Below are 17,738 nucleotides of genomic sequence, written 5' to 3'. Positions count from 1 at the left end.
TACCATAATTAAGTTGTACACAAAATTCTTATCAGAGATCATGTAAAGGCAGTTGGGCATTACAATCACCTGCAACAGTATCAAGAGACAAGTTGTTCACATTTTCTCACCTCTCTCTCACCTTCACATTTATTCCATTTCTCTTTTTCACATACACACTATCCGAGACAGCAGGAAATATGTATTTAGTCGACACACAATTTTCATCTCATTCTCTAATGGATATACCCCAAAACAGACAATGGAAATAATACTTGTTTATCATTAATTCATCCACGCAGGACTTTTCTCTGACTGAGTATAACAGCTTTCTGGTCAAGTAAAGTAATGTAATGAGAATAAATATATGGCTGATTTGAAAATGTACATTATGGTATTTGATTCATACTACATTAACTGTTTAACACTTCTTTGTTATAATAGTTAATCTTGACAGAATAGCTTAACTAACAACTAAGTAGTACTTTTACTTTCTTAAAATGCCTTGCAGCAATCTTATTAGATGTCTGCAGCAATTCTTCACCAGGTGACGACTCTGCAAATAAAATACAGCTTATGAACAACAAATAAGGATACACCTTTTAAGCTGAATGCAGCTAAGGATTCAATTATTGTGGATATCTGAACAATTAAAACACAATTTACATGATGTTTAAGCTAAATTCAACAGTTTGCATAATAGGAAAGCAAAATAAAATATTCCATCCAAAAATGTAAGTATTTTAAAAAATTTCAACAAGATTATGGCTGGGAGATAACAATTTAATCAAAATAGCTGTCCTCCAGCTCAACCTTGGTGTTGCAGACAGAGTGGTTGGTTCTTTCTCAATTATTCCCCACACAGTAATCCATGGGATTACAACTGGGGAAATTAGAAGGCTAGAAATTGGGGCTAGTGAAATGATAGAAACTCTCCAGCAACTACTTCTGAACTTTTCCAGAGATATGGCAAGGAGATGAATCCTCCTGCCATTCACATGGCCTTCCAGCAGCAGCTCTCTCCTGCCAGGGATTGACTAAGTCTCCAGCAGCATCATATAGCTATCTGAATTGAGCCTAAGGCTCTGTTCAAAGATGTGGGGATGAATTTTGGGATGAGGATACAGTCAGAATGCCTACTGTGTCTCTTCCTGCTGGTCACAGTTGGCCATGTCATGTTTCACAGCTTTTACAGTGTTCATAGAGCACCGAGCAGCAGTCATGATGTTGGCATTTTAACTAACAGCACAAATCACCATGATACAGGTAACTCTTTTCCAATATTTAGATGGCTTCCAGTCCACCATGTCAGCTAACTATTTCTCAGCTACATCTTCAATTTTTATGCTCTCCAATGCCATTGACTGTTCACCAAGACATCAAGCTGTTCTTGAAAAAAGGAGATATAAAAAAACGTTGTTAAATGGAGCTTGAACACCCAGTATATGAATAATGAATAGGCAGAACCCTCAGGGCATCAGATAAAATGTCTTGTAGTAATTATTTTGGATCTGTGCATATTAAGTTCAAATCCTACTGAGGTCCATTTTGGCTTTTATCCTTTCAGGGTTGATAAATGATGTACTAGCCCAGAATAAGCCTCCTTCTCTCCTTCCTTACCAATTTGTAACTAGATTGTAATTTTAATTGAATGGACCAGCTTTGCCTTGTTGTATGATACAGATTTGATTAGGACATTGTGTTAAAGCTTTCTCTTGAGTATATGCATAAAAACAGAAATTAGAAATGACACTTGTGTCTTTGGAATATTCAGCCATTTATTTACTAATTTTGTGAGTAGGAATTCAGCTAGTTGAACAACTGGATACTCATCATCAAGACTAGTAAGAGAATCCACCAGTTGTGTAAACAGATAACCTTCCAGAAGATAATCAGTCAACATGGAGAACATGTGTACGTAAACTTGTTGCTGATAAATATATGTATATATATACAAATATATATACATACTAGGATATATAATTGCATATATATATACTTACATATGTACACACACACACATACAGGTACATATATATATACATATATATATATATAAATATATATATATATATATATATTCATCATACATAGTACACACATATGCACACACAATTATTAATGTGTGTGTGCTTATATTTTCTGTAACAAGCTTACCTATGTCCTCCAAGCTTTCTACTGTTTCTAGAAAATTAATTATTTACATTATTTATGTGTGTGTGTGTGTGTGTGTGTGTGTGTGTGCGTGTGTGTGCGTGTGTGTGCGTGTGTGTCTGTGTTTCTGTGTGTGTGTACATTTGTGTTTGCATTTCATTTCATTTCGTACAGGCTGGAAGCTCTGAGACATCCGTAGCTATTTACAATGTCTACGAATGCCATTGCTTGCAGACAAGCGTAGTAAACTCTTGTTATACCAAAACACAATTCTGACTGAGGCAATGATTTCTTTCCTTCTTCTTCTCCTTTTACTTCTACTTCTTCATCATCTCTAGTGACCTCATCTATGAAAAGAGAAAATTATAATAGGAAGAAACCAAAACGAAGGAAGCCAATAAATAAATACAACACAAGCAGACAGAAAAAAATAATCTATCTTTATCATGTCAACCACAAATTATTCAATGAAAAGGATTCCATGAAATCTGAGAAAATAACTGAAAGGGTAAAAGACGTTAAATATACATATTTTGGGAGTATAGATTTTGTCTGAAAAGTTGACCATGTGTATATTATTTTAATACTAGACATCTTTTGTTCCTTTTAATGAAATTATTGATGATTCACTGATTCATACATGATCTGTTCCTTCTAAAGCATTGACAATAATGAAAAAAAAAAAAAAATTAGAATATTGAAACATACTATGAAACATGGCTGTATGGTTAGGAAGTATGCTTTCTAACCAAGTGGTTTCAGATTCAGTCCCACTGATCTGTGGAATATTTACATACATTGTTACACAAATTGGTATGTAAATGCACCCTGGTGTCATGCAAATGGCATCCATGCCAGTGGCATGTAAAAGCACCCATTACACTCTTGGAGTGGTTGCCATTAGGAAGGGCATCCAGCCATAGAAAACCATGCCAAATCAGACTGAAGCCTGGTGCAGCCTTCCAGTGTGCCAGCCCAGTCAAACTGTCCAACCCAAGTCAGCATGGACAACAGACATTAAATGATGATGATGATGATGATGCTAATTCAATGAACAGGTAATTCAGTTGGTTACACAACTGGACACCATCAGGAATCTAACGGGATCCATTATGTGTGTGTGTGTTCATCATCATCATCATCATCATCATCATCATTTAACGCCTGTTGTCCATTCTGGCACAGGTTGGACAGTTGAGAAGCTGCACCAAATTCCAATCTGATTTGGCATGGTTTCTACAGCTAGATGCCCTTCCTACTGCCAGCCACTTTACAGAGTGAGTGTGCTGAGTACTTTTACATGGCACTACATGGGCGCTTTTGTGTGGTGCTGCACAGGTACTTTTATGTGGCACTGCACGGGTGCTTTACACCACCAGAAGGATCAGTTTTAATACTTCTGCTGTGGAGTATGAGTCTTCTTGAGTACAGCAACGTGCCCGACATCTTGATCCTTTGTCATCTCACCTGAAAGGTTTAGTAGCTAAGGTCATTTTTCAGTACTTATCCCATGTCTTCCTGGATTTCCTACTTCCACATGTTTCATCGACTCTGAGAGATCGGCACTTCTTTATGGAGCTATCAACTACCATGTAGAATTGCTGTCCATATACATGCATCATACAATCTTCCTTTCACTTGGAAAGAGAAACCTTTCATGGTTATCAGAGGTAACAGCTCTCTGAATTTCCTCCATTCTATTCTTATTTTTGCCATTACACACTCCATGAATCCTCAACCCACTACGAATTTGGTCCCCTAGGTAGCAGAAATTATCTACTACTTCTAATGAGCCACCAGGGCATTTGAGAGAACCAATTTCCTGAGTATCTAAAGTTTTTATGGATTCTGTGCAATTTCCACATAAGAAAACTATCTTCGCTGATAACATTCCTATTAATCCACAGCACCTCTTGTGTGTCCATAGCTTGCATTGGGTATATTGTATCGAGTTCCAGCCTACACCTTTCCTACAAATCAAACTGGGCTACCTGGTGGGGTAGGATTCTATCAGTTTTTAACTTTGTTAAGTTAACCTTAAGGCCCTTAGATTTCAGGTTTTGCTTCCGCACCTGGAATTTCTCTTCTAGCTCTAATATGGAATCTGCTATGATGGCAAGATCATCAGCATATGTATGTATGTGTGTGTGTGTGTGTGTGTGTATATATATATATATATATATATACTAGCAGAAATACCCGGCGTTGCCCGGGTTAAAGAGAATAATGAAATCTAAAAACGCTGTCTAGACTACGCATCATCTTTATATATAGAGATGTATATACACACACGCACCCAAACACACGTATATATATGTATATCAATATAAATATATGAAAGTCAATGAAGTTTCGTAAAAGAAGGTGATCATGTACATACTTTCTTGCTGTTGTGATTATAACACCTCATTGTAAACTATGTTCCTTGTTTTCCCTTGTGGAGCATATACAAATAGGTTTTTTGTTGCTGCCCACTCTTGAGCAGCCAACATACAGTTGTCCATGTGAGAAGCAGGGCTCTTCCAAGAGAAGACCAGCTACAGACAGTGTTTGACCCTGATATTTGTTTATGGACATGGCAAAAGTCACACGAAGGGGGAATTGTAGTCTTCTGAATGTAAAAGGAATGTCTGCTCCTGATGGAGTAAGAGGAATTCTTGGAATAAAGACGTCATCCCCTTTTGCACATCCAGAAAGAATGGTAGCCTCGATAACGTGTGACATCATTTTCGAAATAATGCTCATCTGTTATGTTCGGGTTAAAATTTCATCAACATCAAAAATATATGAATTTTCATGGGAGTTATGGCCGTTATGCAAAGAATATAATTTCCAAATTTCATAAAGATCCATTCAGTACTTTTGACGTAGTTTTGGATAAGAAAACAAATGACTAATGTGTGTGTTTGTGTGCATGTGTATGTGTGTGTGATGGGTGTATATATGTATAGATATCTGTATGCATGTATATATGTATATATGTGTACATATTACATGTACATCTATATATATATATACATCTACACATATGTATACATATACATGTATGTATAGATCTATATATATATACATATACGTGTACATCTATATGTATACATATACATCTCTCTCTCTCTCTCTTTCTCTCTCTCTTTCTCTCTCTCTTTCTCTCTTTCTCTCTCTCTCTCTCTCTGAAAGTATCTGTCGTTACAGTATCGAAATGGTGTACATATACATGTATACATACATATACATCTCTCTCTCTCTCTCTTTTTCTCTCTCTTTCTCTCTTTCTCTCTCTGTGAAAGTATCTGTCACTACAGTATCGAAATGTGATTGTTTCAGTTAGTGGAATACTTTCATTTTTAAAGTGAAAGTATTTGACATGAGTGTTTTTGTTTCACTTTTGACACGTAATACTTAAATAGTGGAGGAGATATTATGTTGCCGTGTGCTCGAACTCTGCAAGAAGTTAATAATTTTTTTTGACTAAAACACAATTGGAACCCTAAGTAAGGCATGTGTAAAATTTGAATGAAATTGGTTGCGTAGTTCTCGAGTTTTAGGGATTCACACAGACAGACAGACAGACAGACAGACAGACAGACACGCATTCTCATTTTTATATATATAGATATTGTTACTGTTATTTAGCTCCAGGAAATATTGTCTCCAGCTGGCTATACGATATACTATCTGCATCCTTATATTTTCTAACACTAACAGTAGCAATTATCCTAACCAGGACTTCCACATTAAGTTGGCAAATAATCTTTACTCTAGAGTACTGTTACTGAATGTCTCTCATTCAGAAATTTAGAAATAATAATTTTCTGTTTATTAGATCAGTAATTGTGTGTCACTTTGAAAAGTATATATTTCGAACAAGAGTTTAGTGGCCCCATCTCTAGTTGAGCAGTTATTCTGTGCTGATGAAGGGACATAACCTAGAAACCATTGGTATACAGATATTACTTTGAGCTGAGTGGAGACGCTAAACTCCTTGGTTCGAAAATATAAGGATGCAGATAGTGTGTCACATAGTCAGCTGGAGACAATATTTTCTGGGGCTGAATAACAGTAACAATCATCCTAACCAGGAATGCCACATTATGTTGTGAAATAATTTTTACTCTAGAATACTGTTACTGAATGTCTCTCATTCAGAGATTTAGAAATAATTATTTATATATATATATATATATTGATAGAAACGGTAAAACAACAAAAGAAAGAAAGTGTGTGTGTGTGTGTGTGTGTGTGTGTGTGTGTGTGTGTGTGTGTGTATTTGTATATATATACAGACTGTCCTCATTTAACGACCGAGTTACGTTCCAACAACTCCTTCGTTAAGCAAATTCGTCATTAAAAGAATATTCATAGGGTACGTATTTTTTTTTATAGGTATAGTGTAGTGTACATCATCATCATCATCATCATCATCATCGTTTAACGTCCGCTTTCCATGCTAGCATGGGTTGGACGACTTGACTGAGGACTGGTGAAACCGGATGGCAACACCAGGCTCCAATCTAAATTTGGCAGAGTTTCTACAGCTGGATGCCCTTCCTAACGCCAACCACTCAGAGAGTGTAGTAGGTGCTTTTACGTGTCACCTGCACGAAGGCCAGTCAGGCGATACTGGCAACGGCCACGCTCGAAATGGTGTCTTTTATGTGCCACCCGCACAAGCCAGTCCAGGGGCACTGGCAACGATCTCGCTCGAAAATCCTACGGAGGCCAGTCAGGCAGTACTGGCAACGGCCACGCTCAAAATGGTGCATCTTATGTGCCACCTGCACAAGAGCCAGTCCAGGGGCACTGGCAACGATCTTACTTGGCTTGCCGGGTCTTCTCACGTACAGCACATTTCCAAAGGTCTCGGTCAGTAGTCATTGCCTCGGTGAGGCCCAATGTACGAAGGTCTTGCCTCACCACCTCAGCCCAGGTCTTCCTGGGCCTACCTCTTCCACGGGTTCCCTCAACTGTTAGGGTGTGGCACTTTTTCATGCAGCTATCCTCATCCATTCTCGCCACATGTCCATACCAGCGCAATCGTCTCTCTTGCACACCACAACTGATGCTTCTAATGTTCAGCTTTTCTCTCAAGATACTTACACTCTGACGGGTATTCACATTGACATTACACATCCAACGGAGCATACTGGCTTCATTCCTTGCGAGCCTACGCATGTCCTCAGCAGTCACGGCCCATGTTTCACTGCCATGAAGCATGGCTGTTCGTACACATGCGTCATACAATCTGCCTTTTACTCTGAGTGAGAGTCCCTTTGTCGCCAGCAGGGGTAAGAGCTCTCTAAACTTTGCCCAGGCTATTCTTATTCTAGCAGCTACACTTTCAGCGCACCCACCCCCACTACTAACTTGGTCGCCCAGATAGCGGAAGCTATCGACTACCTCTAGTTTTTCACCCTGGAATGAGATAGAAGTTGTTTCCTGTTTGTTTACAGTCTTTATTGCACCTGAACATCTGCCACAAACAAAAACTAACTTCCTAGTTAACCTGCCTTTGATGTTGCTGCACCTCTTATGTGTTCATAGCTTGCACCGGGTACATCTTATAGAGTTACTACCTACTCCTTTTCTACATACTGAGCAGGGCCATCTACCTGAAGGGGTTTGTGTTTTATCTACCTTCCTACTTATTAGGATTTTGGTTTTAGCTAGGTTGACTCTAAGGCCCTTCAATTCTAGACCTTGCTTCCACACCTGAAACTTCTCCTCTAGTTCTGAAAGTGACTCCGCAATTAGGGCAAGGTCATCAGCATAGAGGAGCTCCCAGGGGCAACCTGTCTTGAACTCCTCTGTGATTGCCTGGAGGACTATGATAAATAAGAGGGGGCTGAGGACGGAAGCTTGGTGGACCCCTACGTCTACCCGGAATTCATTGCTGTACTCATTTCCAGCCCTCACCTTACTGGCAGCATCTTTGTACATGGCTCGCACAGCTCTCATTAACCATTCTTCTATCCCAAGTTTCCTCATTGACCACCAGATAAGGGATCGGGGGACCCTGTCAAAGGCTTTCTCCATGTCAACGAAAGCCAGGTACAGAGGTTTATCCTTGGCTAGGTATTTCTCCTGCAGCTGTCTTACTAGAAATAAGGCATCAGTAGTGCTTTTACCTGGCACGAACCCAAACTGCATCTCATCTAAATTGATTTGTTCCCTAATTAGTTGGGCTATGACCCTCTCTGTAACTTTCATAACCTGATCTAACAGCTTGATGCCTCTGTAATTATTTGTATCTAAAGCGTCACCTTTACCTTTGTAGCAGTTGACTATGATGCTGCTACACCAGTCATTGGGTATGACTCCTTCGTGTATCACCTGGTTCGTAATACGGGTGACTAGGCTATAGCCAACACTGCCAGATATTTTGAGCACATACATATAAAAACAGAATACCGTACTGTATAAAGTATATGCAGTACAGGTCCAAGAATCACTAACATAAATTGTTGAAAAATGAATAAGTAACAGTAAGATTATCACAAGGAAAACCATAAAAGTTAGGATATGGATACTGTATTATTGTAACTCAGACATTGTAAGTATGTTTATGATTCTAGGCGCAGTACATAAGATGCCTAATAAACTTTTCTCAGGATTATGTAGAAAAGGTGAAAAGGTTTAAAGGAAACTCAAACATAATAACTTTGTTTTACTTTGGATAAAGATTACAAAAACAACTTGTTCTTGACATCAAAATGCATGAAAAATCCCATCAGTGTTGTTTGCTTTGTTATTTTCTCTTTTTCATCATAAATTTCTCAATAACATCGGAAAAGTTCAGTTGTCTGCCTTTCCACCTTGGAAAATCGTTCAAAATTTGGATCCGTCGCCTCAAGTTCTAGCATAGCAGAATTAATCTTCAAGAAAACACTCGCTAATCCCTTGACGGTGAACTTCTTTTGTACTTCTGTTCATTCTTCTTCTTCTTCTCCTTCCACGTGCTGCAATGCTTCCAATTCGATCAAATCTTCTGTAGTTAGCTCGCCCTCTTCATATTCCACTAATTCTTGAATGTCGTTCACTTCCACTTCCAAATTCAGTTCATTAGCAAGGTCCACAACTCTTCGATTTATACTCCCGACATGCTCCTCATTATTGAAGCCTTCAAAGTCATTCACAAAACGTTTTAGGCATTTTTTTCCATATGCCTTGCATACATTTTTAAGTCACTTCCTCACAACTTGCATAAATGTCTGCAATGTTGTAATAGTAATATAGGTACAAAGAGCGTCACTGTGTTGCCTGGCTGACCACGGGCGGGTGAGTGAGAGAGCGAGTGTGTTGGAGAGTGAGGCTGGGTGCTCAGGATGCGCTGCCGTCATGACAGCAGTTCTTGTACAGCGCACAATACGACAGTCAAAGTTTTAAAGTTTCTATATTTTGTAAAATATGTAATGACGGCTCATAAAGTTCGTCGTAACTCTGAACGGTTGTTAAATAGGTAGGTAGTTAAATGAGGACAGTCTGTATATAAATATATATATATATATATATATATATATATATATATATATATATATATATATATATATCAATTATCATACGCCCCATAATCCAGATGTCACCTGATGTCTGTGACAGCACGGAAGATCTCCTCAGCAGGATCAACGACTGCAACAACACTTGCAACCTGACAGGGTGTATAGTGGGTAGCATGGATGTGGTATCACTATACCCATCTGTCGACGTGGATTTTGCAGTGGAAAAGTGCGTGGAGATGATCAACGAGAGCGAAGTAGAGTTCCAAAAAGTCAACACAGAAGACCTGGGCCTCCTACTTAGATTGACATATGACGATGTATATTTAGATAGATACGACCTTAGAGATTTCTGCCCTAGTAGACGTCTAAGAGGTAGACCACCCACAATTACCTCTATGGCTAGGAAGACCCCTATAGAGAGATGGAGTGGATGGACCAGAGCCATACGGACCCCCACTAATATCCACCAGGTAAAGAAAATGATCGCACATGCACTAGGAGCTAGTATAAAGGTCACCCTAAAAGGCCACACCTTTAAATTTAACAACAAATTATATGCCCAGGACGAGGGGGCAGCCATCGGTGTTAGTATCGCCGGTGATGTGGCCAATCTCTTCATGGTATGGTGGGACAGAAGGCTTAAGGAACGCCTGACACAGAACTCCATACTCGTGAATGTGTACTCTCGATATGTCGATGATATCAACTTAGTGATAAAGACACCCCCACAAGAGAGTACCCCTGAAATAGAAATAGAAACTAAGACTATGGAGAGCATCCAGCAAATAGCTAACTCCATCCACCAGAGTATTAAAGTTACGATAGACTACCCTACTAAACACCCTAACCATAGATTACCTGTATTAGATACTGAACTCTGGCTAGAAACTAAGAACAATAAAACCAGAATCCTCCATTCACACTATACAAAACCTATGGCCTCCAAATACCTGATCCACCGGAACTCGGCTATTGCGGACAATGCCAAATTCAACATATTGATGGCAGACCTCGTCAGAGTAATGCGAAATGTCTCCTGCATGTGCGACCCTACAGAATTAAAGAGACATATACAACATTTCGTCCACCGCATGCAGTTCTCAGGTTACAGCCATAAAGAAAGGATCAGGGTATACAAAGGAGCTATGAAGAAGTTTGAAACAATCAAACGCAATGATAGGAATGGGATTTGCCCACTCTATAGGAGCAAATCATGGAACACCATAGAAAGGACTAAGAAGAAAATAGGGAAGGCAAGCTCATGGTACGATAGCCACAAGTACCAGAGCGTCATGTTCGTCGACACCACCCCTAGAGGCGAACTGGCATACCGCTTTAGAAGGGCGTTAGACAAACTTAAGCTAAGAATTAAGGTTGTTGAAAGGCCAGGCAACCCTATTAAATCCCTTATCAGTAGAACATACCCTTTCAGTAGAACCCCCTGCACTGATAGGAACTGTATCGTATGTAGATTTAGCCCACAAACGAACTGCAAAACCAGAAATGTGGTCTATAGTATAAGATGTACAGAGGGACGATGCAGAAATAAGACAATGACATATGTAGGCGAAACAGCAAGGAGCATAGGGGAGCGGGCAAACGAACATTGGAGGGAACTTAAGGAAGGGAAGAACTCATCAGTTCTGTACCAGCACGCTGAGCAAGAACATAGAGGCTCAATCAACAACATAGAAATTAAAATCTTATCTACACATAGCAGTGATGCAGCACTTAGACAAATTACTGAAGCTACACACATAATAGAAGAGAAACCTAGCCTGAATAGGAAACTAGAATGGAACACTAACACACACCACTAACAAACCACAAACCACAGCATGTGACAACATGTTACCCATAAACCAATAATATGAACAAAGTATAATACAATACATAGATAAGCAAATGGAATTAAATACTACATACGTTAACAAAATTTAATTAAACACAAAAAACACACACACACACACACACATGAACAAATAAATAAATAAAAACAAATACAAACGAACACGTATTACCAGAGTATATAGGTGATACAGACACTCCCCATACACACATGCACTTACAAAAGACACAGACACATTGAAAGACACGCATGCGTAGACACATACAATAGGAATACAAAATACAAAATGGCTGATATTTAGCAAGGTGAGACACACATAAGAAGGAAGGAAACAAAGGACCACTGATGAGGTCACAGAAGTGTGACGAAAGAACTCTGGCCGAAATAAGATTAAGATTAATGTAATATAAAGCTGAAGCAAATTAACACCAAATATACAGTGCGTGTGTTTTTATTGGCTAAACTGGCAATATGACCATCCCCAAGTACAACAATATATATATATATATATATATATATATATGTGTGTGTGTGTGTGTGTGTGTGTGTGTGTGTGTGTGTGTGTGTGTGTGTGTGTATTACTATATATATATTCTTTTATTCTTGTACTTGTTTCAGTCATTTGACTGTGGCCATGCTGGAGCACTGCTTTAACTATGTTTTTCTGTCAAGAAATATATAAATATGATTTAACATTAAACTGAAGGGTTACATAATACACTTTGGTTGAGGTCATATTAAGTTTCCCAAGGAAAAAGGTTGACAGTAACTTCAAAGTTTCTACTTCATCAGACTATACTTTTCTTTCTGCCTTTGTATAGTCTTTCATAAATTGATTGCTTTTTTTTTGTGTGGTGGGAGGCTATGTGAATCATAGACCAGTGAAGCAGTTTTGTAGGGAGAAGGAATCAAGAAAGATAAAAGGAAAGTATATGTTTGTAAAGTGTAAACCGAGAGAAAGTTATGAAGGCATGTATTTTGGTATGGGGTGAAAATTTTGTTATTGTTTCATGTTCAGCCAGGTGTTGAAGTAAAGATGTAAGCAGAGGTGTCTAATTTCAATCACAGCATTCTTTATACAGGGTTGACCAAAAATCACCTGACAGTAAATCAAAACCATTTAATTCCAAGATTTATTTATGTTTAACAACTGAATGAATTTAACAAAAGCATCTAAATATGAAACATGAGAATTGTTCAAACTGAAGCTCTTCTTGCATGACACATCTTTCCATTTGAGTCAATACAGAATTACAGATAGTATTTATGGAATTTTGATTTACTGTCAGGTGACTTTTGGCCAACCTTGTATAGGAAATTGGTGATTGTTGTGTTTTAGGATTCCAGTTTCACCTGCACTTTGTAAGCAATTGATTTATCTGAAAACATTCTTTTGAACCCTAAAACACAATGTAAACAAATTATCTATACAAAGAATGCTGTGCCCTAAATTTAGCACAGTTGTTCACCCTTTATGTCCATGCCTGACAGAACCCTAAACAATAACAAAATTTTCACATCAAACCACTCCCCCTCTAAAAATCCTAGTTATAACTTTCTATCAATCCACACCTTTACAAACACATAGTTTTCCCTTTTTTTGCCTCTATCTGCAGTCTACCTACACTACATGTAATTATCATTCACATAAATCCACCAACCCAAACAATACAACTTGTCAAATAATATATAAAGCCAAAAAGGAACCCAAATAAATACAGTTTAGTTGAAATTTCAAATTCACTGTCAATTTTTTCTTATCCTGTGTGAGGTTTAAAAGTTTGCTTCCTAACCACATGGTTTTGGATTTGGTCCTATTGCGTGAATTCTTGGGCTAATATATTCTGCTATAATAAGGTGGCAAGCTGAGTGAAGTGCATAGCAACATTTTGTCTGCCTTTATGTTCTGAGTTCAAATTTCACCAAAGTCAACATTGCCTTTCATCTTTTCCGGGTCAATAAAATAAATACCTGTTGAACACTGGGGTCGATGTAATTGACTTACCCCTACTCCAAAATTGCTGGCCTTGTGCAAAATTTGAAAGCAATATCTTCTACTATAGTTCTGGGCCAACTACAGCCTTATGAAGAAATTTGATAGAGGGAAACTGAAAGAATTCTATCGAATATACATGTGTGGGTGCAGATGGATGTACGTATGAATCAGTGTGTGTGTGTGTGTGTGTGTGTGAGCATGTATTTAAGTATGTGCATGTTTGTATCTCTACTTTGACATTGCATGAGTGTTGCAAATAAATGTCATTCATTTCCAATATTCTATGGAAAAACAGAGAAATATTGCATTGCTTGGAAACAGATAAGGGATGCTGACAGAAAAGGCATCTGGTCACAGAAAATCTGCCCCAGGAGAGTTTGTCAGCCCAGGCAAACATAGAAAAGAGGATGTTAAAATGATGATGATGACAAAAATGATGATGATGAATATATATATCTATAATATATAAGAAAGAAGATGTGTGTGTGTATGTGAGTGTATATGTGACCGATCATTATGTTGGTGTCATGTAAAATCAATATTTTTCATCCAATTTCTTTCACACTTGGCAAATACATAACTTATCTTCCACAGATGGTACTACACACTTTAGATCTTTCACTTATGGAGTAATATGGAGTAATGGGGAATATAGGGTCATCTATTGTGGGCAAGGCATCTATTGTGGGCAAGACATCTATTGTGGACAAGGGACGTAACTCTTTTTGAAGTAACGGTCAGAAATTGATTGTGTTCCTTACATTGGAAGGTGTCTATGCATGTGTGTGTATATGTGTGTGTGTTTGTTTATCACCTCATTCTCAGAGAAACATCCTACAATATCCACAAACTCAAACAGTACATTGCAGACAATGAGCAGCTTTTCAATTCCAATCAAGCTGACATATACATGAACAGTACACTCTACCTTCAAATTGCCTTTACTCTTTTACTCTCTTATTTGTTTCAGTCATTTGACTGTGGCCATGCTGGAGCACGACCATTAGTTGAACAAATCAACCCCAGGACTTATTCTTTGTAATCCTAGTATTTATTCTATTGGTCTCTTTTGCCGAACCACTAAGTAACGGGGATGCAAACATACCAGCATCGGTTGTCAAGTGTTGGAGGTGGAAACAAACATAGACACACAAAAATAATCATACATATATATATATACATATATATATATACAACAGGCTCCTTTCAGTTTCCGTCTATCAAATCCACTCACAAGGCTTTGGTTGGTTTTGGTAGAAGACAGTTGCCAAGGTGCCATGCAGTGAGACTAGACCTGGAACCATATGAATGGTAAGCAAGCTACTTACCACACAGCCACTCCTTTCAATGTAGGACATCAAGAAAACCCAAAGTACCATATAATGCATCTTGGATGAAGGGACAATTTTGAAAAAGTGCAAACTCATTGTTTGGGATGAAGCAACTATGGCCAATAAATGTTTCCTACAAGCACTTCATACCACAACGAGAGACCTTAGATCAAACAACAGCATCCTTGGAGGTGTGACTCTTCTTCTTGCAGGAGATTTTCAACAAATTCTGCCTATTCTACCCAAAGGAACACCCGCTGATAAACTTAATGCCCACCTTAAAAAATCCCTCCTTTGGTTGCATGTCCAATCAAAACAACTTACCATCAACATGAGATCACTCCTACAGACTGGCCAACCTACAACCCAGTTTTTGGAAATGCTCCTTAAAATCAGCAAGGGACAAATTACATCCGACGGCAACGGATACATTGACACTACCACCATTGGCCACAATGTCTCCAGCCCTAATGACTTATGTTCAGCCATTTACCTAAATCTTACAGTGGAATGCATAAAACCAGATTGGCTTCATGACAGGACTGTCAACACTCTTAACTATGGCTTACTCACTTGGCTACCTTCTCAAGAATGTTTTTACAGATCAGTTGACTACGTTACAGACGTCGATCAGGTTACACACTTTCCAACAGAATTTCTCAACTCCCAAGATCCTCCAGGACTCCCTCCCCATGCAATCCTATGCAATCTAAATGCACCCATACTAAGCAATGGAACTTGCCTTTTGGTCAAACAAATGATGGACCACTTCATTGAAGCCCAAATTATCATGGGACATGGCAAAAACAATACCATTTTCATTCTGAAAATTCTACTAACCCCAGCTGACTTCCCCTACTCTAAGCACAGACTTCAGTTCTCTCTGGAACTCAGCTTTGCCATGACAATTAACAAAGCAGAAAGTCAGTGACCGAAAGTTGTCAGATTGGACCTTTGAACATTGTGCTTTCACATGGACAGTTCTATGTCGGTTGTTTCAAAGTTGGCCATCCAGAGAACTTATTCATCTACGCTCTTGAAGGGAAAATGAAGAATGTCGTCTACAAAGTAGCCCTACAGTAGTTATTCTTCTACTGCATTCTTCACATCTATGCCGTTAGCAATCAGACTTCCTGTAAGCATTTCATTGATATTTTGCTTCATTTCCCTGATTGCTGTTAACAGTACATTACCTTCAATGACACTTCTTACTTCACACATGCTGTTCACTCATAAGCATGCTCTGACATTTATTTTTGTATGTGCCATTATTCTATTTGTGTGTTTATTATAAATGTTTGCTTTTCTTTATCATGCATGACTTTCATTGAAAAAAAGCTTCAATGAAATTGTGTCAGGTATTACAAGAAAAATAAGTACATGATACAAAAGGCTTCAAGTAGGATATAGGGTCCCTAATGCCTACTGCAATTGTGATCTCATTTCATGGACTTTCATTTATTACTAACTGCCAAATTTGTATTCAAAAAATTTTATTCATTACCTAAGTTTCTTAATACCACCATATCATAAGCTGCTAACAAAAATGGTAATTATACATTTTATGCTTATCAACTTGAAGCAACTTCTAACTGTGGGCTACAGCATCGAAAAGACGGGTGCATTTGTTAGTCTATATATATATATATATATATATATATATATATGCACACACACACACACAAACACATATATATATACATACACACACTTACACACACACACACACACACACACACACACAAACACACGCACACATACATATATATAATATGGTGAATGGATGTTAAATGATGATGATGATATGTTGACGATACATATATATATACAGAAAGTTTAGGAACAACTTGGTGTATTGGGAAACAATCAATGACATTGGAGAGAAATAAGATTAAAAGTATAGTTGAAAAAAAGTTAGCTGACATGGAGGACTGGAAGACATCTGAATATTGGAAAAGATTTAGCTGTATCATGATGATTTGTGCCATTTATCAAAATGCCAACATCATGACTGCCACTTAATGTTCTGTGAACACTGTAGATGATGTAAGATGTGACATGGATAGCTGCAATGCAGACTATGAAACTGTGACTGTGGAAGGGACATAGCAGACATTCTAACTGTATTCACACAGTAGAGTTCATTCAACAACCAATGAACAGACCCGTAGGCTCAATTCAGATGGTTATGTGAAGCTGCTGCAAACTGTGGTCAATCTCTGGCTGGTGAGGATTATTGCTGGAAAACCATATGTGTGGCAGAAGAATTCAGCACATTGCCTTACTTCTGGAAAGAGTCAGAAGTGGTTATTGGGGAATATCTATGACAGTGCCAATTTCTATGTGTGGGGTGCAGTTGAAAAAGACACCAACTGTTTTGCCTGCAGCACCAAAGCTGAGCTGGTGGCCAAGGTCAAGGAATGTTCAAAGATCTCCCTAGGGACACAATGAAGAATGGATATGGTAAGTTCCAAAGCTGTGTTGAGGCTGTGATGGAAGGTGAGGGCTGCTTCTTTGAGTAAATTGTTATTTCTCAGCCATAATCTTGTTGATAGTTTTTGATTTTTTTAAAAATTTAGGCTGGGATATTACATTTTCTTTTCCTTTTATACAGACTATCAAATTTAGCCTGAACATCCTGTATGTATGTATACATACACACACACACACAAACACACACAAATAAATAAATAAATAAATATATATATATTATATATATATGCAGGCATGGCTGTGTAGTAAGAAGTTTGCTTCCCAACTGCACAGTTCTGGGTTCAGTCACACAGCATGACATCTTGGGTGTCTTCTACTATAGCCTCAGACCAACCAAAGCCATGTGAGTGGATTTGGTAGATGGAAACTGAAAGAAGCTTGTCATAACATTATGTATGTATGTATGTATGTATGTATGTATGCATGCATGCATGCATGCA

The 17,738-nt window shown here is 38.2% G+C and overlaps 1 protein-coding gene across 1 annotated transcript; it reads left to right on the top strand.

Annotated features, from left to right (window-relative positions):
* The first annotated feature begins 14,920 nt into the window (after positions 1 to 14,920).
* LOC106872477 (uncharacterized) lies at positions 14,921 to 15,736 on the top strand. Its single transcript, XM_014919489.1, has one exon. The coding sequence runs from the start codon at positions 14,921 to 14,923 to the stop codon at positions 15,734 to 15,736; it is 816 nt and encodes a 271-aa protein (XP_014774975.1).
* The last annotated feature ends 2,002 nt before the right edge of the window (positions 15,737 to 17,738 follow it).

The sequence above is a fragment of the Octopus bimaculoides genome, chromosome 4 (assembly GCF_046866305.1).
Source record: "Octopus bimaculoides isolate indiv1 chromosome 4, ASM4686630v1, whole genome shotgun sequence".
In the NCBI taxonomy this organism is placed as follows: Eukaryota; Metazoa; Mollusca; class Cephalopoda; order Octopoda; family Octopodidae; genus Octopus; species Octopus bimaculoides.
This window is presented reverse-complemented; position numbering and strand designations above follow the sequence as displayed.